The sequence below is a fragment of the Ambystoma mexicanum genome, chromosome 6q (assembly GCF_040938575.1).
Source record: "Ambystoma mexicanum isolate Mex_15411 chromosome 6q, UKY_AmexF1_1, whole genome shotgun sequence".
Classification (NCBI taxonomy): domain Eukaryota; kingdom Metazoa; phylum Chordata; class Amphibia; order Caudata; family Ambystomatidae; genus Ambystoma; species Ambystoma mexicanum.
Genome location: NC_090937.1, coordinates 750,044,573 through 750,070,085, shown reverse-complemented (window position 1 = coordinate 750,070,085; position 25,513 = coordinate 750,044,573). Strand labels below are relative to the sequence as shown.

The 25,513-nt window shown below is 42.8% G+C and overlaps 1 protein-coding gene across 3 annotated transcripts in view; it reads right to left on the bottom strand.

The window, feature by feature from the left end:
• Window positions 1–11,025: 11,025 nt before the first annotated feature.
• The window catches only part of FHIP1A (FHF complex subunit HOOK interacting protein 1A), an 839,659-nt gene continuing 825,171 nt past the window's right edge, over window positions 11,026–25,513 (bottom strand). For 2 of the 3 annotated variants that reach the window (XM_069631272.1, XM_069631273.1), the window contains one exon: window positions 11,026–12,394. In XM_069631272.1, the coding sequence (XP_069487373.1) occupies window positions 12,141–12,394 (254 nt within the window). In that variant the 3' untranslated portion in view covers window positions 11,026–12,140. The remainder of the gene's footprint in view (window positions 12,395–25,513) is intronic. The other variant, XM_069631271.1, reaches the window with a different exon arrangement.

Genomic DNA, 25,513 nt, shown 5'->3' with positions numbered 1-25,513 from the left:
AGCAGTGCCTGTTAGTTCAAAAACACTTTGAAATCACCTTTGTTTCTCTGAATGCAAGCTCAAAATGCCTATTCCAAACATTGCAAGATATTCAAAAATCTCACTGAACACCAGCAGACATTTGGCAGAATGAAGTCTTGTGTGCATACAAAATCTGGGAAAAGAAAGAGCCTAAAATAATGTTCATAATGAAACTGGCTGAGCTGCGGATGTCAGCAGCTTAAGTTACATTGGACTGAAAGCCACTAAAATCTAAATGTTTAAAATAAATGAGTGACCTACTGTTGAATGTCACATATTTTGCAACTGTTAAATGTCATAGTTTTGAACTTAGAATCAGCATTCTAGCTGCATGTGTAAAAATTGTAAGTTTGATTTGGATGTAGAAAACTGGAACAAAAGTGACATTTAGCTGAAGCCTGGCTTAAAGAGATTGAATTCTGCCTGGCAACTACCCCCGAAAGGAGTTGAAACTTGCCCAGCAACTCTTCCCAGGCCTGGCTGCATTCTGCTGCCCCCATCTTTCTGCTGCCCCCATCAAAAGGAGATGACACCTCTCTGATTGAATCAGGGGAGTGGCACCTAGGACTGGAAGGAAACAGAACAATGTACTTTCCTTGGCAGGCAAATGTTATATTGGGGTGGGGGGTCGTAAAATAGCTTCCTCTTGGGAGAAACCATGAGGGGCAGTGCCTCTGTGAGCAAGCTGAGCTGGAGGAAGTGGACAAACCAGAAATTCCACCATGTGCTTTGGGAAACCACACCCCTCTGGGCCAGAGCATAATTTTAAAAAGATGGATAATTCATAGTGCGGACTTGTCAAAATTATATAAATATCATCATTCTTGTGATTTTTCTGTGCACATTTTAAGAGGGGTTAGGACTCTGTGGTATGTTCGGGGGGGGTAGTAGCGGAAAATAGGTTGTTACTCCAAATGTATGCATGTTAAAAATCTGACAGCTTATCATCTGATACTCATATTCCTTGTGCACATTTGTGTAAAATCTGGAAAAGTTTAGAGGTCGTTATCTGGATGAAAAGGGCAGAATTCTGTCAGAAGTGGACACGACATCTTACAAAGACAGGGATCGGATGGTTTGGTGCTACAGAAAATATGGTAACTGGACATATAACATTAGAAAAATGGTACATAGATAAATGTGTATTTGGACCAAATATAGATTTGTGTGCAATTTGACAAGGGGAGGGATTTCAGCCAGCCATAAAAATAGCATCACTCTGACTCATCCTGACTCACAACTCAGTCCCCCAATCAAGGGAGAGAGGAAAACTTGGCCAATGATAAGTTGTGAGGGGCAGGCTTAGTTATGCCACGCACACACCCATTTTCTAAAGACATAAAAGGAACACCAAAACCCAGGTAGAGACATTCATTTTCCATTTTCTTACGGAGCATTTTGCCGGACCACACATCATCTAGAAGGAACATCCAGAACTTAGACTCCAGATAGACTACAGAACTTAAAGCAAAGGCCTAACCCACAAGCTGAGAACTCTTCTCAGCAGGCCTTCAGAATCCAGCAATCCAACCAAACTATTCTACAGCCGGGCGAGCTGTTGGATTCTTTGCCTAGAACTTTTGCCAGAACCGGTAGCAGACCCAGAAAGCAGTGCTGACTCAGAGAGCTGTGACTTCAGAACCACCCGCCAGGAGTCCAGTCTAAACCTGATCAGACCTTGACGGCCTATTTCAACTTTAGAGTGTGAGTACTCAGCTAGAACTGTGCCAGAACCAATCTTTTAGTCTAAAATAATCTGATCCAAACCATTTTAACCTGTCCAGAACTGCATCATAGAATCGTGTGTCCCTTCTCTGATTTTAAACCTGTAGAAGTGTCATTTTGCCATTTTGAATCATTATTTCATTTCTGAAAAAACACCTTCATAAAATCATCCGTATCTTTGGAATCGTAGGTGCTAGGAACGTGGTTTAACTTTCATCTTAAAGCTAAGATTCTAAGCTTTTTTAACTCCTTATAGTTCCTCCGCGATCGACACACTCGGAAAAAAGTGCAGCAAATTGACAGTTTGCTTCATTTCAACCACGTGTAAAAATATCTGTCTTTTGCTTCCATTACTGAATCCCGTTTTCAACCCGATAACCATCCCTGAATCATTGGTAGGGCTGACCTGAACTGATTTAAAGTATCTCTCACTCACCCTGAACCTCTAGAGGGAATTAAAAGCATTTTCAGCATATTTTTCACTTCATTGCGACCACATTTAAAAAGGATCTTGCCTGCTTTAAAATCATACCTGTTTTCCTCTAAGCTCGCTGGGGGGAACTGGAAATTTGTATTGCATTTTGTATTCCTGAGAATTGTGTGCTCTCCTTCCATCTCCTTATCTTGCATAGGGGGAGGGAATTGTCAAAGAAAAAGTGATCATATTATCTTTTGTTGAAATCATATCAAGTTTATTTCTGTGCTGCATTTTTCCCTCATTGCTTTTCCTTGAAACCATAAAAGTATTTTCTGCTACCTTATCCTTCCTATACTAACTCCTCATTGATTGTAAAGAAGTGTGCTAGTGTCAGATTATCTATTGTAGATCAACATTATATTCATAAGGGTGCTGTCAAATATTAATTTGTTATAAAAAGTGATATATATATTGTTTAATTTTTCCAATAAATCTTTTAAATTGCAAAACAAACCTACTTCTTGTCTCAGTGAGATCAGGGGGATTCATAGAGAGGGGTGTTTTACAAGGGTTTATCATCCAGAGTATAACTTGTCATAAAAATATATAAATAAGGGCTTCCCTTGAGCAATCCCAGACAAGGCACTGACTTAGTGGGAGTGCTTGATTGGAGTCACTTAACAAAGCAACCGGAAAGAGAGCTGTGTGTCATCAGCGTAACACTGGAAATGAGGGGAGAAAGTCGACATCATTTGGGCCAGAGGGGCAGGGTAGATGCCGGAGAGCCATGGCGATAGGATAGAGCCCTGAGGGATGCCACAGGCAGGTGGAAGAGAGAAAGGGGCCCATTTGCACTTGGGAGGGTCTGTTAGAGAGGAAGGAGGTCAGCCATGCCAGTGGCCTGTCCATGGTTGCCTAGGGTATCATGGAACCGGTTTATGAGGATGGAGTGGTTGAGTGTGTCAAAAGCGGAAGAAAGATCGAAGAGCATCAGAACAGAGGGAATATTAAAGTCCAAGTTAGAGAGTAGGTCTTTACACGTGTTCAGGAGAGCAGTTTCCGTGCTTCTGGATGCCCTGAAATGGGACTGGTGGTCATGGAGGCAGACAGCCATTTCGGTATGGAGGGTCAGTTGGGGGTGACCAGCTTTTCCAGGAGGTAGCCCAAAGAGGTTTGATAGAGATAGGGCGATAGTTAGCTGGGCAAGAAGGGTCAGACAGCTTTTTTTTAGGAGACTTTGCACAAGAGAGTGCTTAAGTGGTTGAGGGAAAGAGCCTGTGACAAAAGAGTGGTTGCAGAGGTCAGCCAAGGCTGGGGTGAGGGTGGTGATGTTGCCCTTGAGGTTCTGGAGGAGAAGGGGAGCACCCGTTTAGAGGAGACTTTCATAGAGCTAAAAACTCTCGAGATCTCATCTGGTGCAATGGGAGAGAGGGAGGAGAGTGTGGGGGTCAGGTTGGCCAAGAGGAGTGAAAGAAGGTGGGGGAGGTCAGGTGGAGCAGAAGACAGAAGACAGGATGTCAAGAGTTTTGGAGGAAAAATGGGTGGCCAGTGCAGAGCAGCGGGCCTGGGAGGGAGGCAGAGAAAAGGAGACTGAGGTAGGATTGGCAAGTTGCTTGCAGATTTAAAATAGTTCAGCCGTGTTTTTAGTGGCTCCAGAGATGCAGGCTTGGAAATTAAACCTCTTTTGGAGCAGATGGCGAGACAGTATTGTCTTTGGAGTAGGCGGCAGGCCAGTTTGTCTGAAGATGAGCTATAAGTCTGCCACTTCCGCTCTGCAATTTTGCACATTCATTTCAAAGCGGCTTAGTTAGAGTCATACCAAGAGTTGCATTTGTAGGCAGGCTTCATGCAGATCCTCATGACGGGGGCAAGGATATCCAGGGTGTTAGAAATAGAGACATGGACGTTAGTTAGAAAAGAGTAGTAAGGAGAGTCCAATGAAGGGGGAGGCAGGGATGAAGGAGGAAGCAAAAGCAGCGACTGACACACTTCATCGGTTGAATGACAGAGAACGAGACGGACAGTGCTTGGGGGAGGAGTCTGGGGACAGGGGCGGTCAAGGAAGGAAGAGAGGTGAGCGTGGACAGACCAGGAGAGGGTAGTGAGAGGGTTGGAGAGAGTGATGTCTGTTGAGATGAGAGCATCCAAGGTGTGCCTGTCAAAGAGGGTTGGACCAGAGGGAAGGATAGTGAGTGAGAGAGTGTTGCATACGTCACGGAAGAGAACAGGGGACACATCAGGGGAATCGAGATGTATGTTGAAGTCCCCAAGGGAGATAGGTTGGGGGGGTGGAGAAGAGGAGTACAGAGGTCGGCCCATTCTGAGAGGAAGAGGGAGGTAGGTCTAGGGGTCTGTAGATGGTCGTGAGAGTAAGAGAGAAAGTAGGAGAGAGAAACAGGTTTGTGTGGGGATGATGGAGGCAGGCACCCACTCAGGGAGATCAGAGCCACTCGGCCGGCCAACCAGGAGGGTCTGGGGTTGGACATGATTTTGTAGCCTTCAGAAAGAAGAGTGTCAAAAACAGTGATAGAGTTGGCCTTGAACCATGTCTCAGTGAGGGCAAGGACGTCAAGGTCAAGGTCTTCAAGGAGTTGACAGATGTCAGAAGAATGTTTGATAGCAGAGCAAGAGTTGAGGGTATCTAGGTGAAGCTGGTTGCTGCCTTTAACATATTTGCGAGGGGGGGGTAAAGGAGAGTGGTGCCACCACTGTGGGAGAGGTGAGAGGGGGGGTGCGAGGGAAGGAGAGGGGGGAAGTTAAAGAGAGAAGGCAGATGCCTGTCAAGAAGGCAGAGGTTGGGCTGAGAGCACTGGGCCATGATAGTGCCATTATGATAGACATTAATGGTGCATTTGGAAGATACGAAGTGAGCTAAGAGCACTTACCATCTGGTGCCGCCAGTAATGGGTGGAGGAGGAGAAAGGGGAGAGGACACAGACCATATGGGGGGTCTATGGGTTAGACGGGGACAGCAAAAAGAATGTCAGTGATAGTCTGTCTGGAGGAAGTATTGATGTAGGTGTTTACGATGGGTATCAGGTAATATCCCCATATATATGGTCGCCATATATAATATCGCCGGGAAAAGGTTGTGGCGATATTATATGGGTGACCATATATATGGGGACAGGGGCAGCAACAAAAAGAAAACAAAAAGGGTTTGGGGGTTGCAGGGGTGTCCCCCGCCTGTTCCATGCAATAATGTCCCCACAAAAAACGGCCATTTTTCTACATTTTTGCATGGCGATATTTTTAAGGGGACATTATTACATGGAACCTTACGATGGGTAGACCAGGGTTGGATCTCAGGAGTGGCTTTTTTAGTTTCTTCCTTTCAGACTTTGTGAACGAGGGAAGATAGATGGAGAAGCAGTTAGAGGACAGAGAGCACAGTGGGGGCAGAGAAAAAAGGGGGTAGAAGGGTCAGAGGGGAGAGGGTCAAAGGCACTATGCAATGATAGAATCACACCAGTCGGCCAAGCAGACCGAAATCAGTGGGAATGCTGGAAGTGCCCAGATTTACAGATTAACAAGTTTGTATAATGCACCTAAGTTGAATTTGAACAGAAAGCACTCAAAAGCAAAGGGTGCAAATAGCAGGGGGTATTAATGATTGATTTTCTTTTTCTTTTGAAGCAGGGAGTTTAGAGAGCAATGGAGGAGCAATCGTTGCGAGGCACATCACGATGAATAGCAATGTTGGTGCTGAGATTACTGGTTACAGATAGGCAGGTAGGGAGCAGCGCAGGCAGCAGTTTGAGCAGTATAATATCAAGGAAGGTGGGTGGAGCAAAGCGATCCATAGTTGCTTATCAGGGCAAGTGGGGTCAGAAGAAAGATTTGTGGTCAGAGTGTGCGGGAGACCAAGTCTTTAGGAACTATGCTGAAAAGTTGCTTCAGGGAGAGGTGCTCCAACCAGCTTCAGACAGGTTCAGACAGGGACCTTTGTATGGGCGTGGGTGCTTGGGTGCTGGGGTTGGACCTCTCGCCTGCCAGTAGGCCAGGAAATAAGGAGTGATACCAATAGCAATGTTGCTATCTGGTCGCTATGGCAATGCTCAGTAGACAAAGGAATGCAGCCATCTTGTAGCAGGAAAGGCACGCTGGTTTTAGTGCATGTGAGTAAAGCACACCTATTTATTTTTTAAATGCGTGCTTGGAATGCAAAATCCACAGTAAATAACCTGGCGGGCGCCTGCCAAGCCGATGCCCATAATTATCAGCTCATTCAGAGTGCATTTCACCCAATGCAGGCAAGATGGCTTTCCTGCTCGGTAAGCGCTCAGCAGGCGGCTTTCATTCGGAAATGGTGCATAAGAAGTCGAGTTGAGGCATTCAGCGACCATCCCACAGGAAAAGGCAGGCAGAATGGAAAGTCCAGGCCCCATATAAAGTCTAAATCTTTAACACACGCTGATCATCCACTCCATCCAGGATCTTTGTTTTTTCGACTTGTTTTAAATTTTCCTAGTCAAGTGTCATAAATATCTACCCGGGTGTTGGCTTCCTTATATAGCAGCAGTACTGACCTGATGAGCTGAGGTGGTCTCCTAAATCTTGATCATCAGGTCAAGCGTTACTCTGTGACCAGGAACCCAACAGCCAAGGGCTGTTCACATGATTATGTTTAATCTAGCCAATGTGCCATGTTAACCGCACTAGAGTCCAATGAGCTGCATGGTGCAAAGTCTAAGTTTTTTTTATTAGCAAATACAAACCGGTGATGGCTGGAAGGTTTAGACTGAAAGCCTCATCACAAGTTTGGCAGTAACCCTTAAATGCGGTGGTAACGCTATTACCACTATTACCACTGCATTTAAGGGTCCGCCAAATCACGGGCGTGGCTGATTTACCCCCTGCTCTGAGTTTGGGGCAAATCCACCGCGATTTTGCTGATTTCCGGTGCTATTACCGACGGCGGTAATACCGACGAACATTCCCCATTGGGCCCAATGGGGAATGGGAAATTCCCGAATGGGCCCAATGGGGAATGGGAAATTCCTGAACGGGCCCAATGGGGAATGGGGACTTACCGTTTCGCCAAACCCGTGATCCGGCGCTAATAGTGCCGGGGGTTTGGCAGTAGGCTAATAGCAAGCATCCCCAGACATGTTTGGCCTTGTTGGGTCTCATCAGTGAGGAGTAGCTTGCGTCTCTAGGTCCAGCAGGCACAGGACCCACGTATGGGCATACCCGTCCCACTCAGGGTGACAAAGCAAAAATAAAAGAGGTGATGGTTGGGCAACACTCCAGACCATCGCTCTGGCTGAAACATGTCTGTGGATGCTTTTGGTCTTGTGCAGAAGGGATGTGATCTAGCAGTTCGGGCTGGACTTCCCCTTTGGGTGTGGGACCAAGCCTGATTTGCATATTGTCTTTTCCCTTTTGTAATGGCTTGGCAGGCGAAGAATGACGGTCTGGGGGGTTCCTCAGAGCAAAGCCAGAGGTTAAGATGTATTCTAAACCTTCCAGCCATCACCTCTTTTGTTTTGCTTTAGTTCTTTTATTAGGACATGCATTATCTTGGCCAAGGGACTTTTCTTTAACATTTGACAGTGGAATGTAGCACATTGATTGGCTTATTAGAACCACATTGTTCTAGTGGTTCATTAGGCTTTGGCAAAATCATGAGAATTCCCTCAAGGGTCTCAGCATCATATTGTAAACCTTATGTAGATTAAGAGTAAATATATGTTAAAAGTGAATTCTAAATATCTCTTTCTTGATATGTTCAAAATTAATTGCACAGACCATCTTCACAAGGGGCAATTTGGCAAAGCTCTTAGCACGGATTTCCTTTCGCTAAAGGTGACTGTGTCCTTTAGTGTTAATTGAACACGTGCTGCTTGGGATAGTTATTTCATTTTAAATGCCCATCATCTTTGTATAGCCCTGTAAAAATGTGCAAATTCTTTCTGTTTGGTCTTTTAGAATTTGGGAAATTTAGAAATCCGATAATGCCCCTTCTAAATAAAAAGGTTCCTTGTTTTTGCTTGCCACACTACAACCTCTGGCAAAATGACCCTCTCCTTATAGTTTCTGTAGGTAGGTATTTTGATTTAAACAATTCACCCACTCATACAGGGCTTCCAACGTTGAGCTTGCTATAATATACTCTTTAAAATGTCTTTCTAAATGGTACAATGCAACAGAACTAATCCATCAAGTGTTTGTACACGCTCTCCCCTCTCATCTTTACCTGTGAAATTGTGTATGATGTTATAAATCCTAAAAAGCATGAGGAGTTATGCAGTTCAAAATGCCCCTCAAACTCTACAGTCTTTCCCACAAATATCCCCTCCGCTGGGACAGAATTATCAATCATCCGTGCTTTTCTGCACCATATTCAGAGACCTCGTGTATTCCCATTTATGCCAGGCAATGGTCTGTAAAATTCCTTGGCTCTAGCATTTCACCCAATCTGAGACTGAGCTAATGAAACAAAACATTTTGCTCATGCCTTCGATTATTTTGTCTATGCGTATTCATACATGTCCAGGGACTTGACTTTTTAAGCATCTATTAATCCCAAAGTCAGAATTATGACCTGAACTCAAAGAAGGCCTTTAAGTTTACGTTGCATGCCAGTAAGTATAGTGTTGATTTATTTCAATGTATCTGTTGAGGTGAATGTAAAATTAAAATAATTCCCAATATAAGAAAAATGCTTAAACTGAAGGCCAAATCTTTTAGAGGGCCAGGATTTTCTTGTATAGGACCATAGAAGCGTGATAAACTCAGGATACTGCAGCAAATCCATGATAGCTATATAACCCATCTACCTTTAGTAACTCAGTTGTGCTCGTTAGGTTTTGGCTTACCCCCTCTATACCAACAAATAGCTACCCAAGAGCTGATGTAGTGCTTGCTAAAACGGTTCATCAACCCAAACATACTTCTCCAAGTGAGAAGATGCTTTATTTCTAACCTTGTGGATTTGGTTTTAATTATAACCTATATCCACCTGGAGTATGAAGATGTGTCATTAATGTTTTGCTTTTGTTATGGACAGTTCAAACCATTGAAACTTGGAGAGGTGGATCTGAAATGCCTATTTCTAACATTTCTGTCTTACTGATTTGCGAATATGTCTACTCTGACCTTTATCTCCACAGTTTACTCATGATTGCTTGTGGCAAACACCTTTTGAATTTAATCTGCTTACCCTCATGTGACCATATTGTTTGTTATGTTATATTCTACCCTACGGCTCTCTCTCTCTGCTCATGTTGGAATGAAATGAGTATATCCCCACCCCCCTAGACGTTTTCAGGTGAGGCGAGCTCCATACAAAGTGATGTAGTATATAAAGGGGGAGAAAACCGCACTATTAAGCACCATGTAGAAGCACTGTAGCGCCAACAGTAGATGCGCTGTACTGGAAAACACATAGCACGACTCCATTTTGTATTTGGCCCGAAAAGCATAGGTTTGCATGATCGCGCTGTCCACAAACCCAGTTCACTAGGCCCACTCATTAAGATTGAATGAATCGGCAGAGCCCCGTTCCCACGGAAGTTCACTTCCCCCTCGTCCCTCCAATGTTGCGAATATTTAGTATCGTCCAAAGGAATGCACCCTACAAGAGCGTGAGACAACACCAGGCTCCACGCTGAATACATCCATCTCCACTAAACTGCCAGTAGGCCTCTAACCCCCACCCAGCCAGTCTGGAGTCAGCCCCACACCACTGACCCGACCCTCACACCTTTGCATTCCCTGATAATCAAACAACCCCCCTTTTCCAACACCAATCAAGTGTCCGCAGAAGATCCAAGCATGCACGGCTGTATTTCTTCAAGCATGAAAACACATCTATTGTAACACCAGGTACAGGGAGGGATACATTAAAGATCAAAACCCTGAGTGGAGACCTTGAGTGCGGGAACTGCGGCATCACACACTGTGGGTAATAATAAGCAGCGCTCAGATACCCGAGGGCTCGTAGCGCTATATAAATGCCAAATTATTATTATTATTATCAACAAAGCCCTGAATGTGTGGGTCAGCGTGACTGTATTTCATCCTCACTTCACACTGGCATCATATCCTGTGCCGCCCAGGTGCATGCCACTGTGATGGAATAGGGAGCTTAGCGTGTTAGTTTAGCTGATACAATAGGTTATACGAGCGACCCCCGACCTTCACCCAAGACTGCGATGAGCCCTGCTGACCCACGTGGATCCCGATAAACAAAAGAACTAACCAATTGTAACCTGGCACCCCCTATGCAGCAGGCCCATCCATAATGCCTAACCAATCACTAGTATTAGTTTGTACTGTATACAATGACGCGACAAGGCCTTTTAAGCTTTTGCTTTACTTTAGAGTAATCTGACCGCTCTCAAGCAGCAGAGTCCTTTGCTGATTTTTTGTATTCTGTACAATTAAAACTTTGTTATCCTTGCAACGCTATTTCCTGGCCTATTTCCCTAGCCGGTTGTCTTTATTCTGGAGTATGCTTAAAATAAAAAAGGGACTTGCCTGCACTCATCGCCTTTGCCTACCTCTTATTAACCCCGCTCTTTAGACGGTAGGACAGAGGATAATAACCTCAGTTTATTTGACGAATATCTGTGCTCATTAAGACTGCAGTTAGACAACCTAGTGTGAATCCTTAAGCGTCACTCTCACTACGAATCTTCCCTCTTTCCCGGGGCTGTTTATTCTAGTTGAGTCTTTGTATTAATGCTACTGCGCACAGAAACCACTGCGATGGCATTAAGCACTTTATAGCATGGAAGCAACATATGCGATCGATGAGCTCTTACTAATAATAAACATGCCAATAATGTTTTGTTTGTCCAAGCAACACTGCTTGACCCAAAAAGTGAATAGTCCAAACAATAAAGACACCCCAATCATGATCACATGTTTCCCTTTTAATTTTCCCAGGTCCTTTTCTATTCCACTGCAAAATATATAATACAGGACATTTAACCCCAGAGGTGCAAGGCGGCAGATAAAATAACTTAATCGAATATAAATAACCAGTGCTTTCAACCTGGAATTCAATTTACCCTTCACCGATATGCCATTAAAACATCCTCTGAAGGGTCATTTACCATCTATAAGAGATGTTTCTGCAAATAAAATAGAGACAAGTCATGTTCTACATTTAAAAATATTGAAAACAAACAGTTCTGTTCCAGGTTGGCAGCAAAACAAATATATACAGTAAATCCAAATTTCATCAAATAGGTTATATTGTACCATGTGCAAATTCTACTTAGTAAGGCTGGATTCTGTAATTAGGTCGTTGTGCCATATTCAGTTTGAAGGATGCTAGACCAATGAAAAGCGGCCTGCAGTCCGCACACACTTCCGGTACACAGCACTGTGACTTTATGGACAGCTGAGAGTTTAGGCTTAGCTGTAATCTAAGGCAATAGGTACAGTGCAAAGCACATGTGGCAGAATTCCACACTTCTGCAGCTGTGGACCCTCGAGAACCCAGGCGACTCTGCCACCAAAAACAGAAAACACAAGGCAAGATGAGGGGGTTCCATTTTTCCTGAAGGCTGAATGTCATGGATGGGTCATCTGTGTAAGAGGCAATCGTGAACATGTTAGTGTATGTTTCATATGTGCGTTGCATTCCACTTCTACCTGTGTTTGGAGTCACTAAACATTTTTTTGAAGAGGCTCTACGGTCCAGCTTTCCAGTGTTTTTTTTTTTTTTAAATATAAAGTGTCAATGAGTTTACCTGAACCCAAGATAAACTTTCCGATAGTGTTTCAAAGAAAACGGTTGAGGGTATAAAAACGGAAAAATTACATTTAGGACGTACAATTTTCGAAAAAAATAAATGTGCATATCAGATAAATACAACACCCTTGACTGTACCTAGAAATATCTCTTTTTGTCAAGTGTTACAGGAAGGATTGTTTAAAAGTGTCAGCCCCTATATATAAAAGCAGCTTAGTAATTAAAATACATTCTCAAATGTTTTATAAAAATCTATAGAAGCATCTGTTAGCAAGTTGTCTCTTCCAAGTTGCTTAATAGCTTGCAACATAAAATGGAATGTTCCTGTGCAAGAGCTGCAAGTTCTTTTAAAAATTCGGGGAACAGTACTGCTCCCAGGATGGCAGTCCTGACGTGAGTCGGAACGCTGGGGAGCGGGATGGTTTTTCTTGCTTTGGTTCCCACCGGAAGCTGAAGTGCATTTTGGGTGGATTCTAGAACGTTTTGCCCACTGCGCGCGTCACCACTGCCGTGCATTTTATCTGAAAGAGAATGAGGACAAACGTGCATTAGTTTAATCTGCAAATCCTTTTTGGCTCAGCTATCATGATGGCAAGTGAAGCCCCGCCCAGATAGATGCGCCAGGATGCTTGCCCGCCGGCGCAAGCTAAAAAGAATAGCATATTTGCGGACGCATTTGACAACCACCTTCTGTCGGAATGAAAGCATTGTCTATTGAATTCAATACCTGAACGCAGAAAAATCAAATCTGCATAATTACCAGCCTAATTGAATTCGCTTTACATTTCATTTCAGAATTAATTTGAGAATGTTGCAGTACAATCAGCGCTGGTGGGCATGCCAGGGAGCACGCCCAACCCAGTTCTTTAATCAGCCAATAATTAACATACCAGAGGGTGGCACCACTTATTAGACCAAATTCATGAAGGTTGTTCAAGTGACGACCCAGCTCTTACAACCATTAATTACATTACATGATCTTTGATCCCTGATGAAAGCACACTAGCATGTTTTCCCGCAAACAATCGCTACTAGAAATCTTGAAGTTAAGCTAATTCATACAAGAAGATTGAAAAGACGGCGCGTAACACGTTACAATTTATTATTGAAAGAGCAGTAGCCAGAAGGGTTAGAACAATCGAATTGGATTGCAAGCAATGACATAAATGCAGCAACATATTGGCCCAACTATCTCTAAATGATCCCATGTGTTATGCTGCAGAGTTTTTTTTGTTTCTTTAAGGGTATGTCTGAAGCCTAGCATAACATGTAACGGGTATTGGGGTTAAAAACCTATTCTCAGTCACCTTCTATATAAGTTTACCCAACTATCTTACATATTTGCGTTCATCAAGTTGAGTAAGTTAAAACTACTTGTATTGGTTACTACCCCTCATTACACAAACAAAACTAAGATAAACCATCCCAGCCTCTTTAAGTGAGCACTGGATGTATCATGCCCTCTCAATCTACCGCTCTCTTTTCGAATCCTCACTCGTGGGCATGTACGAAGGCCCTCATATAAGAGGATTTCTTCCACAGCGCGGTGGGTGCAGGTCAATCCATAGAGTTTAAGCATAATCGTGAGACAAAGAGACTTGGGTAAACAATACCCCATTCCCCCACCTCTTTAAACCACTTTTCGCCACCAGCTGTATTTGGTCAGCATCCTAATTAGATTTATATTAGGCCAAGTGAAAAATGAGGTGAAGAGGCTTAGATCTTGGAACCCTCAAGCTCCCACCCACACAGTCCATCACACCCTAGGTCTTATGGTCTCCAGTTTAACTAACAACCATCAAACAGTATGCAGGGAAATAACATTGATGGATGAATTAAATAAAATAAAAAAGTATCAGTTGCAAGCTTCATCCTTTGCTAGAAATCAGTGATATACATATATATGCATACACCCTGAAAAAACTTTAGTTAAGATGCCCATATTGATCGCAACAAAAACCCTAAAATTCAGCGCGCTCCCGATGATGTCCCCCATAATTCCATTTTGTATGTCATTGTGAATGCCTTCTCTTATAATTCACATATGTGTTCATGGGCTTTGCAACGGGAACGCGTCAAGTTAAGCTGGTCATGACTACCCAAATGCACTGAATTTCAGGGTTTTTTTGCCATAAATTTGGGCTTTTTAACTAAAGCTTTTTCAGTGAATTTCAAGGGTGTTCTACCATCGTTTTTTTCCACGCCACTGGCCATACCCACTGTATATCTTACATCATTACCAAGCCACTAGCCATGGTCTTCTGCCGTTAGTTTTCTGGTTTTCGCGGGTATAGCCGCAGTTATCTCTCACATTGAAGAAAAAAAAAAGATGGCTGCTTTTCCATTTCTGACAAGTCTCTGCTGCAATGCACCAGGGGAGATATCGCTATCTTTTGGTGGGGAGAAGGCAGCACCCTCTAATATGTCAAATATTTTAAAAACTACTAGACAGAATAACCCCAATCCACAAAAGGATTGAGAGTCAACACTTCGTGCCCAAATTGTTCCGACCTGGTCCAAATCCATCCAGCAGTTTTTGCTGTGCAGGCAAACAAAAATTGAGCTTTATGGTCTATAGGAAAATGAAGGCGGGTTATTAGCAATTATTTTTTCGATATCCTATGGTAATAAGTAGTTATGACTGGCTTACATAAGAAACCTGAAAAAATGAATTGCTAATGACTTTTGACTCATACAATGGATCTGGCCGAAATTCTGAAGACAATTAGGTACGCCCAGGCCCCACCAGACTGCAAATATTGGGGAAGATTAGTTACAAAATTAAAATGTTCTTAAGAAAACAAAAGAAAAAACACGCAGTTTTGGCCTAATCCGCATTCATTTTCCCATAGATAAAAAAAGGTCAATTGTTGCCGCACCTCACAGCCTAAACTACTGGACGGATTTGGACCAGGTCCGTATCAACTTGGGCACGAAGCGTTGATGCAAGTTAATGGCCCTTTCAGGCTGCAAATGTTTTTTGGACATTCAGAGCTCTCTGACACCGTTTTGGACCACCAACATTTTCTGGACTTTAGGGGGTCTAGGATGCATATAAACCCCTTTTTTGGGCCTTCAAACTTTTCAAGATTTCTGGAGTTCTAAGACACATTTTAAGACGTTTTTTGGGCTGCTAACATATTCTGAACTTTCAGGGGTGTAGGATGCATTTTTTTGTGCCAAAAATATTGCTGGGAATTTCAGTGGTATAGGATGCAGGTTATTGCCCCTTTCAGGCTGCAAATGTTTTTGGGACATTCAGAGCTCTGACACCGTTTTTGGGCCACCAACATTTTCTGACTCACGATCCTTTTGTGGTTTGGGGTTATTCGTCCATTACTTTTTTGAATATTTGACAGAGAAGGTGGTGTCCCCTAGCTATATTGAGAAGAATCCGGGTGTTTATAAATGAAATGAAACATCCACCATCTTTTCTTTTTCTCAATGCGAGAGATAGCCGTGGTTATACCCCAGGTTATAGGCAAGAATATCGAAAAAAAATGAAACAGCAAAAAAAGCTTTTGCTGGTCAAAAAATATGCAAATGCCATCAGTCTAGAGGTGGAGGTGGCAAGAGGACACCAAGTGAAACATGGGAGTTGTAGGGGGAATAAGGACCAAGAGCGGAGTGCCATCTGCATAACACTAAAAGTTAGAGGATAAGGTGGGCCAAAGGGGCCAAGTAGACGTTGAAGAGCCAGGGTGAGAGGTTAGAGCCACGGGGAATGCCACATGTGGAGACATAGGTGGTGTAGAGAAAGGACCCAAGTTGGACCTGGGACAGTAAATTCAGGAGGATTGTGATCAGGATGGCATGATTGACCGGGTCAAAAGGAGATGAAAGATCAAGGAGGATGAGGACAGAAGGAAGGCTAGAATCGAGATTAGTGAGCAGATCTTCACAGGTTTTCAGGAGAGCAGTTTCTGTGCCTCTTGTTGCTCTGAAGCCAGACTGCTGGTCATGAAGACAACCAAAAGATTACGTGTGGAGAGTAAGCTGGGAGATGGCCAGCTTTTCCAGGAGTTTGCCCAGGAAAGGAGTGATAGAGATCGGCAGTAGTTTGCCGGACAGGAAGGATCGTCAGAAGCCTTTTTTAGGAGGGGGTGCACAAGGGAGTGCTTGAGGGGAGAGGGGAAAGTTGCAGTGGCAAAAGTGATTGCAGAAATGAGCAGAAGCGTTGTGCAGAGGCGTTGCTAAGGGGGCTGAAGGGGCTATAACCTGGTTCTTTTGGTTGTAACCTTGGATGGAAGATCAGGGGCTACAACCAAAAGGCTAGCTAGCCCCGAGTCCTGACATTCGTGTAGCCCCAGACCTTTTCCACCCCTGCAAATGAGGGCCCACTCAATTTAAATTATCTCCTCCAGCACAGCATTCCCCCTGTAGTGAAGAATGTGTCGCTGCAAGCCAGCTGCTTGCCAATAAATGCAGTGATGTCACTGCTCAAACCAGGAAGAACGGTATCTTAACCATCTGCTCACCAGTGGCAGTGCACAAAAGAAAAACAAACCCACAAACAGATGGAAATTCAGGGTCGGCCTACAATTATTTTGCATGATTTAAAGTGTCTAGGGCAACAAGGAAAGGTCAACAATTAAAATGTTTAGAAGTACACTGGTGGGGAGGTTTATTCGAATTTTTAAAGGGAAAAAACACTGCCTGAGTCACTGCATTTTGAAGTGAAAGAGTATTAATAGATCTGGAGTTGAGAAGTAAAAGAAGTAAGGTTTTGAGTAATTTAAGAAAATAGCAGGGCTTTAAATACAGGGGGGTGGTTTCACTCATGACTCAACAGCGTTTCGAGGCTATGACTTGCAGGCTGCATTTAGGCAGCTGTAAGGTCGGGTGACTCAACCAACCGAGCTATTCACCACACCCAAATAAGCATACATACACAGGCTATGCAAGCATATTTTGCTTTAAGTCAACATACCAGAGAGGAATTCATGACTGTATAAGCTGTAGGTTTGCCTTCCTGTTTTAAGGATACCTTCATTGCACAGGCATACATGACTGTCTAGTGACTGTAATCGCTCAGTCTGCTACTGAGAGCTAAAGGCACATATTGAATGAAGATTCTTTCCTTGATTAAGATGACCAGAGGCAAGAGCCACCAGCCAACGACACACAGTCTCCTGTTCAGGCAGATGCAGACTATGTGGGTAGTGCTAGGGTATGGGTAAAAGCAGCTGGCAGAGAATGAGAGGGGCAGCTTTAGCAAAACAAAAACAAAAATGTGATGGCTGGAAGGTTTTGAATTAATCATAACCCCGGGCATAGCTCTGGACAACCCTCCAGACCATCATTTTATAGCCTGCCAGGCCATTAGAGAAGGGGAAAAACAATATGCAAATCAGGCTTCGTCCTACCCCAAAAGGGGCAGTCCAGCCCGAACTGCTAGGTCTCATCCCTTCTGCACGAGACAACAAGCATCCCCAGACATGTTTCAGCCTTGTTCGGCATCATCAGTGAGGAGTAGCTTGGGTCTCTAGACCGGGCTGACTAAGGACCCACGTCTGGGCATACCCGTCCCACTCCGGGTGACTTTAGCAAAAAAAAAAAAGGTGATGGCTGGAAGGTTTTGAATTAATCATAACAGGCATGTGGTAGGGCCAAGCCCGTTTTGCATATGCTTTTTCCCCTTCTGTAATGGCTTGGCAGCCTGAAAAACGATGGTCTAGAGGGTTGCCCAGAGCTATGCCCGTGGTTATGATTAATTCAAAACCTTACAGCCATTACCTTTTTGTTTTACTAAAGTCACCCTGAGTGGGACGGATATGCCCAGACGTATCCAGACACGCCCATCCAGCGGCCAGACAGCGCTCAGACGCGCCCAGTCAGTGTCCAGGCGCGCTTGCCTTTCCCCCAGGATGCCGTTAAATGCCGGCGAAATCACGGGAGTGTGACGTGCCCAAAGTAATAGTAAACAGACTTCCCTTTATCAGGCACTCGTCAAAATTTCAAAATAGTGCAAATAAACAGTTGCTCTCACATGAACACTTCCCAATCTGAAGGTTAAAACTAATAACAGTTTTTTGTTGTTAAAGAAAGCATCTAGAGCACAATTAAAATACAATGAAATGGTAAGCATAGGCTCACAAGTGATCAGAATTATACGGGAACACTTCTTGAATAGTTTTTTTAAATGTACATCCCCTATTTGCTAGTTAATTCCATGGTTCTTTTCTGATTTAGTTAAAACATTTTCAATACCTTTCTTTGTATTGTGGGCATGAAAATCGGGCAGGAGTATTAAAGAGTTTTAAAGATAGGATCTTACCCATACACTAAAATGCATCATGGATTATTTCATTACATTTACTGGATGTCTCAAACTTCTTGTGTAGGTTTTACTACAAAATACCAGTTTCTACTCACACCCACATCAGCCATTATAATTCTTGAATTCAGATCAGAATCGCAGCATTTCAGCCATCTGCTTCCAAATGTGAAACACACCTCCCCGCCCTCCCCAACTTTTAAACTTTCTACATGTTTTTCTCTGTTTTCCCTCACCTTTCTAGTGCAGTGAGCTTTTTGCTATGCAATATTTTGTTGGGTTCCGATATATATGCTTGCACTCTAATGCCACCTTATGGCCAAAACATTGCCACAGAGAGGGGAGAGAAGAGAAAGTGTTTAGAAGCAGAATATTTGGGCCGTCTTGTCAAGTAGCAATGCAATTGCCATGCTTTGGCTGCAGCACAGATTATTTTTAGTGTTCTTCCGCTCACCATTCTTTCTCCTAGTCCTTCATCCTAATGCTTTGTCATAGTCCTTCACCCTCATCCCAGTCCTTCTCCTTCACCATTCCTTTGTCAGTCTTAGTCTTCCCTCAGTCCTCCTTCTCTTCGTCTTCCATTATAGTCTTTCATCATAGTATTTCCTCTTTGTCCTTGATCTTCTACTTTGTCGTAGTCCTTTACCTTATTCCTGCTCCTTCATCAGAGTCCTTCTCCATTATAATCACTTGTCCTAGACCGTTTCCTTTTTCATAATCCATCATAGTCCTTGTCCTTCTTCAGCAAAGTCCTTTACCTTCATTAAATTGATTCATCATCTTTCTTTTCCTTTGTCATAGTCCTCCATCATAATGATCGTCCTTCTCGTTTGTCTTATCAAAATCCTTATCCATAGACCTCCTTCAGGGTCCTTTGCCATAATCGCTCAACATAGCCTTTCGTCATTGGTATTAGTAATGCACAACCAGGCAGAATAAACTGCATTTAGGCACAGGTCGTAATAATTCAAGTTAATCGCAAGGCTACAAACTGAGTAGTAAGAGAGCAAGAATCATTGAAATAGGTAGGTTTTAAGAGCTTTACGGAATGTCAATAGGGGGGCCATATTTCTCAAATTGAGGAGCAGGCTGTTCCACAATCATGGACTGTATGCCGAGAAACATCTCCCCTTTGAATACAGCAGAAGGGAGGTACCACTAATAACTTTTTGTCTTCTGATCCAAGTGGCTGGTAGGAAGAGATCTTATCTGTTAAATATTTTGGAGCAAGTCCATTTACACATTTATAAACCAGACATAGCATTTTAAAATCAATTCTTTGGACTACCGCCAACCAGTGTAAAGAGTGCCAAAGAGTTGAGAACTGATGAACACTTAGGTAATCTAAAGATCAGCCTAAAGATCTCCATGCATTGTATGATGTTTGAGAAAGATTCAGACGGGTTGTCAACCCACAGGTATAACGGAGTATCATCAGCGTAAGAATAATATGACAGGTTGAATTTAGTTAGAATGCTCATCAGAGGCTGCATGTAGATATTGAACAGGATTGGGGACAATGAAGACCCCTGAGGGGCTCCACATTGAACAGAGATTCATTTTGCCAGATAGTTGCCTAATTTTACAAAATGGCGGCAATCCATCGGAAAAGAACGAAGTCAAGCCAATGCTTGGTCCGACGCTGCCACCACAGAAGAGTCTGGAAAGCTTGATATTGAAAATCTACTTTGTTTCCTACAATTGTTTTTCTTTTTTTTCTCAGTAGTCTAGTACGGATGAATATACCCCCTTCGTCATAGTCCTTGTCATTCATCCTAATGCTTCTCTAATTATAATCCTTTGTCCTAGTCCTCCCCTTCATGATAGTCCATCATAATCCTCCATCACAGTCCTCTTTATTATAGTACATCATAATCCTTCTTCATCATAGTACATTTTAATTGTCTCCTTCATCAGTCCTTCTACATAATCGTAGTACTTTGTCATAGTCCTTCTCCAAATAATTCAAAATTCTTAGTAGAGGGGCTCCCAAACTTTTTTTTTTTTAGGAACTTGTGGTTTCACCCTAAATTACCCAGGGTAATCCAAAGGTGGACCCCCTTGCTCAGTGCGCTTAGAGAGGCACAGCTTCAGCTCACTGATGAGGCCCAACTAGGCTGAAACATGTCAGAGGTTGCTGTTGGTACTCTTGTTCAGAGGAGAATGGGTTAGCATTTTGGTGCTGGTCTGTGGGTGGGACTAGACTGATATAAAAATAGATAGGTTTCCTCTGTGAAAGGTACAGTGAGCTACGATGTGGTTGTAGACCCTCCCGAGTGGGCACCTTCCCAGAGAACAGGCTATTTGGCCTTGTTCGTTCTCAGTAGAGGGGCCTACTCCTGTTTCAGTCTTCTTTCTCCCAGAACATATTCCTCATCTTTGCAGGTCCCCTTTGTCCTAGTCCATCCTAGTCTTTCACTCTAGTCCACTATCACCCCAGTCCTCTTACTTGGTCCTACTACTTCATCCTTAACATACTATGTCCAAACCATAGTGTGCCAGTTACAGTCCCCTTCTCTATACCCCCTTGTATCAATGACTCAATCTTTTCTTGCCCCCTCACCCAAAATATGGTCCTTTCATTTTGCTTATTTGTCTTTCTTTTGCTTGCTATCGCTTTGAAGCTCACAACTTAATTACACAGCAGGGACCTGTTAAGTTTACACTTTTGTATAAACAGGTCCCCGCTGTGTAATTGTCCTCATTTACATGTCGGAAAGGGATTCAAAAAGGGAGTGTAAAAAGGCAGCGTACGTGTGTGACCTTTGGTACTCTGCCGTGCAAATTGAGTAAACGCTGCTGGCCATGTATGCATGGGTGGGCGGCATTTACAATGAATTTCTATGGATTCCGCCTGCTTTTTGCTCGTGCTCCTCATCTACACCATGCAAATACTTGAAAATGACCCATAACTTAAAGTGTAAGAGCCATACGCAACAGATTTATGCATTATGTTTATGTTACCGCTCATGGAAAATGGGCTTCTTTGTCTTCCTTTCCATTCCTCTCGCTGAGGCATGTGCATAAAGAGTTTGTTTCACTTGTCCTGTTTAAATGTTTCTCAGAAAGAAATGGGCAAATGGGCTGCATGCTACTGGATCTACCTTGCAATAGTTATAACAAGCATGTTTAAATCATCTGCATGGACATGGTGCTAGTTCTTGTTAGTATTATAATAAAAAGAGGACCCCGGATTCCATAGGAACTTGGGTTGAATACATAGAAAACATAACGTGCTCCTATTGGAAAATATGATAACCAATTTCACAATAGCTATACCTGCCCAAGAGTGTAGTTCAACTTCAGTGGCCACCAAATGATACTCTACTTAATCAAAACCAGTTCCTCAACAAAAACATCACATACAGATATTGGGACTAAGTGGTGGATCCATGTTTGTTCCTTGTTTGCCAAAGATACATCTCTGGCAGGGCATGGTGGAACCGTATCCAAAATCCACCATATAATGGTATCCTCACTATGACCAAGCTCCTGGAAGTGTTTGACCAGTGGGGCAGTGGATCCACATCTTATTTGTGATCTTTGTTTAGTGATTCAGGTAGTAATGGGTCCTGTCGTCTTACCTATATACCTACGCTCTCATGAGCATTGGACGCAGTTTGTGACATATTGTGTCTTACAATTTGTCATAGTTCTTAGTGTCCAAACATGGTTGGCCAATCTCAAAGTCAAAAATCATTTTGGTAACTGTATACACACTACATGGTCCACAAGGGTAGTGAACCCATGACTGATTCCATGTTCCATAAAAAGGGGTGTACAGTAAAGATTTTCTTGATGTTATTAATGTTGGCGCTGTAGGTCAAGACACACCAGTTTATCACATGTTTGCCTCTCTATTTTTGGTGTAATACTTCACTTCTTAAGACTCATTTTCCCTCAGTTGGTTTAATCGTAATGTCTAAGAGATAAATAGATAATTACTAGAGGTATTGGTAAACTGGATGTGATGGTCGCATTGATTAAGCAAGTTTAAAAAAAGCTCAACCAAATTATCTACCTCATGCCAAATCATGACAACACCATTGATGTAACATTTCCAAAGTTTAATATTCTGCAAGTAAGCATTAGATGTATCAAACAAATGTTTATGCTCATTATCAGCCCTATATAAAATTGCCATGCTAGCATGGTTTGTTGGCAAAATTGGCCATTAAACTGGAAATAATTATTTTCAAGAGCTATTGAAATCCGATCAATGATCAACTCATGTGGGTAATCAGTGGCAGAGGGGGCCGAAAGTCAAATGTCTCTGATGTGGGCAATGGCTTCGTTCTGCGGTATATTAGTGTAGAGAGGCTGTATGTCAAGTGTCACCAAAAGTTAATTGTGCGCCAAATGTAACTTCTTCCGAGAGAGTAATTGCATGATTAGTATCTCTAATGTAGGAGGTAGTAAGTTGACTCAATGATTGGAGGAAGTAATCCACATAGTCACTTAATCATTATCTGTTATTGGTCATTATCTACAGACATTTACTGAATGTACAATGATTTACGATTTTCCTTAAACTTTAACTCCAATTGATCTCACTTTCCTTCTCCATTCTTCTCTGAGTCCTTGCACTATTGAACTAGTTTTAGGAAAATTCATTTTTGAATTGATTAAATACCTGTGCATTAAATGTTTTTGTTGAGTAACTGTTTTTGATTAAGCCAAGTATAATTTAGTGCCCACTGTAGTCTAGCTACACTCTTTGGTAGTTATGGTTATTGAGAAATTGATTATTATTTTCAATTTGTTGCATCTAGTTAAGAGCACAAAATTTTCTTATTGCTGCAAACTATAGCTATCAAGCAGTATATGGTTTCCTACACACGGCCTGATATATAGTGGGTCTGTATTTTATTTCGGAATGGCACAGCTATGCTTAATGGCCCTGTAGCAAAAGTATTGCTAGGGGTTAAAGTATCCTATTGGGCTTCTTTTATTGCTGTGTGTAATTAGGAATAGACCATGCGTTTTAATATTACTGATCTTAAAGAGATCAAAATAATGTTATGGACCTCTGTAGCAGGCTTTAGCCTCGGATGCCAATTTACAATGGTAGAAGCATATAATCAGCCAACAAAGGCGAATGGCTCAAGTAATAGTCATGGCATGACCAGCCTTTAAGCTTGTGCATTCTTTGAGCTGGGCTTGTTCTTTATGTGCCAAACACAAATGTATGACTATAACTGTAAAGTATAATGAACAAGTGCAAAAGTCCAAACTATTTATTTTGCCAATGCTTTATTTCCATGCTTTAACATCTTCTTGAGATATTATATCACAAAGGTCAAAAATTATCAAACACAAGTTAACAGAAATAATCAAGAAAATATCACCAACATCTCAGTGACAGCAATATTATATACATCACAGTAAGTCAACGTTTCGAAGTAGCTGCAGTGTTCATGGGCAGTTAAACACTGTATTACAGTCAGCCAGGCGCCATAGAAGGCTTGGTAGGAGTGGAGTATGTCGGTTGCTCACTCCATGGCTATCAAGATCCAGACCCTCACCCACCACTGCACCATTATCGGGCCTCCTATTAGTTTCCATGAGGCACCTAATGTCAATTTGGCAGCCATCAGGTGCTGGGTGGCCACCTTCGCCATTCTGGCCCCTGTAAAAATCCAGTCTCCCCCAAGGCACGAGACGTACCAGTGATGTAGCCTATTCCCTTTGCGCCCCAGTTAGTGCACCGACACATGTGAGGTACCGTTTTCGTCACGACACCTGTGGGAATGTGGAAAGTTAGGACATTTGTTTTCTCTTGGTTTTGAGAACGTTTTCACACATTTCCTACTGAACCTTTTTACACAGCCCTTTCATGTCCCAAATGTGACCTACATTTAGTCACTGCTTTAGGCACACTGAGCTTTTGTAACCTGCACCAGTCACCTATCTTTCAAAAGGTCTGCCTGTGCTCTTTCAAAAAATGTATGCTTGACATTCTTCACCACATTTGTTTTCCTTATTTTCAAATGCCAAGTACGTCCGTTTAGTCAGTCAGCATAAAAATCCTGTGTACCATGGCTCAGATTTTGGCTCGTGGTATTGCTTGTTTTGTGAAACATTACCAAAATGTGTGATTTCCTAACTAGATGAGTCGGGGGAATGTAGCCGTGCATTGCTTTTCTCAACATTGAAAGAAGCCATTATGTTACCAGTCCAAACCTGTCTAGCACCTACTTTTATTTCACTCACTTTTCAAATTTTTGCCCAAATTATAGAAATTTTAGGTGCATAGTTGTTGCCTGACCTATGCAAATCACCCGTTCCTGTACTTAGAATTTTGTCTACTTTTCAGAAATGTATGCCTTTCTGGGTTCCCATCGAGCTTTCCTATCCTCTTCTTCCATTCCCTTCCAAGCAGGTCCTATTAAATAAAAAGGGGAAGAAATCGGCTACCTTGCACAAAACTGAAGGTAACCTTATAAATGTATTTTTTTTGTTTTTACTGAACCTGTTCTTGAAAGCCTGGAAAATGGCGAATTCAGAGCTTCAAACTATTTGTTCCTAGATCTTACAAGAAAAAATCCACAGGCTTCTTTGTACACCATTTTATTAGCATTTTCTGATAAAACACAAAATGTGCTCTCTTTTGTTATTTTCTCTCACCCCACTAGAGCAAACTAGGATTCCTTGGTAGCGTTATGGCCGCTTACATGTGGAAATAAAGGGGGCCAAATGTGGCTGAGATATCTGTTGTAACAAAAAAGTTACAAGGGATTTAATGCAACATACTGAAATCCCCAAAAAAGGGCTCAGCAGTGGGTGGGAAAGCCATCAGCAGTTAAGGGGTTAAAGTAACTTCATAGGGCCCGAGTGCATGATTCTTTAAACTTTTCAAAGAATCTATCTTCAAAAGCAGTCAAAGGGGTGCAGCTTGAAGATGTCCAAAGGGCTGATTAGGAGGCGTCCGGTACCAAGACGGTTGCCTGACCAAATGAGGAGCCCCAAATCTGAGGGAAGATGATGCCACTGGGTAAGACGTCGATCAAGTTGTCTTCGGTTACCATTGGACCCATAGAAAATCATCTTTATTCACAGTGGGTGGGCGCAGAATCTGGCTAGGTGCCAAAGTTACTGTGTGCAGAGACAGGTGAAGAAATCTGATATTTCCATTTTGAGGTGGGTTTGTTCTTGCCCCGGTCTGTGTCACGCCTCAAGAAGGCTGTGAGGTTGCAATACAGGTTGGAATTGTCATGGAACCTGCAATTTGAGGCAAGCCAGAGACCCAGGGAGCTTTGCTCAATGCAGAGCTTTTCTTTTTCTCAGACCCTTGTGGGTCTTCTGGGAGTATTCCAGTAAGCCCTCAGAGAACTATCTGGAAGGTAGTAGACGCTCTGACCAT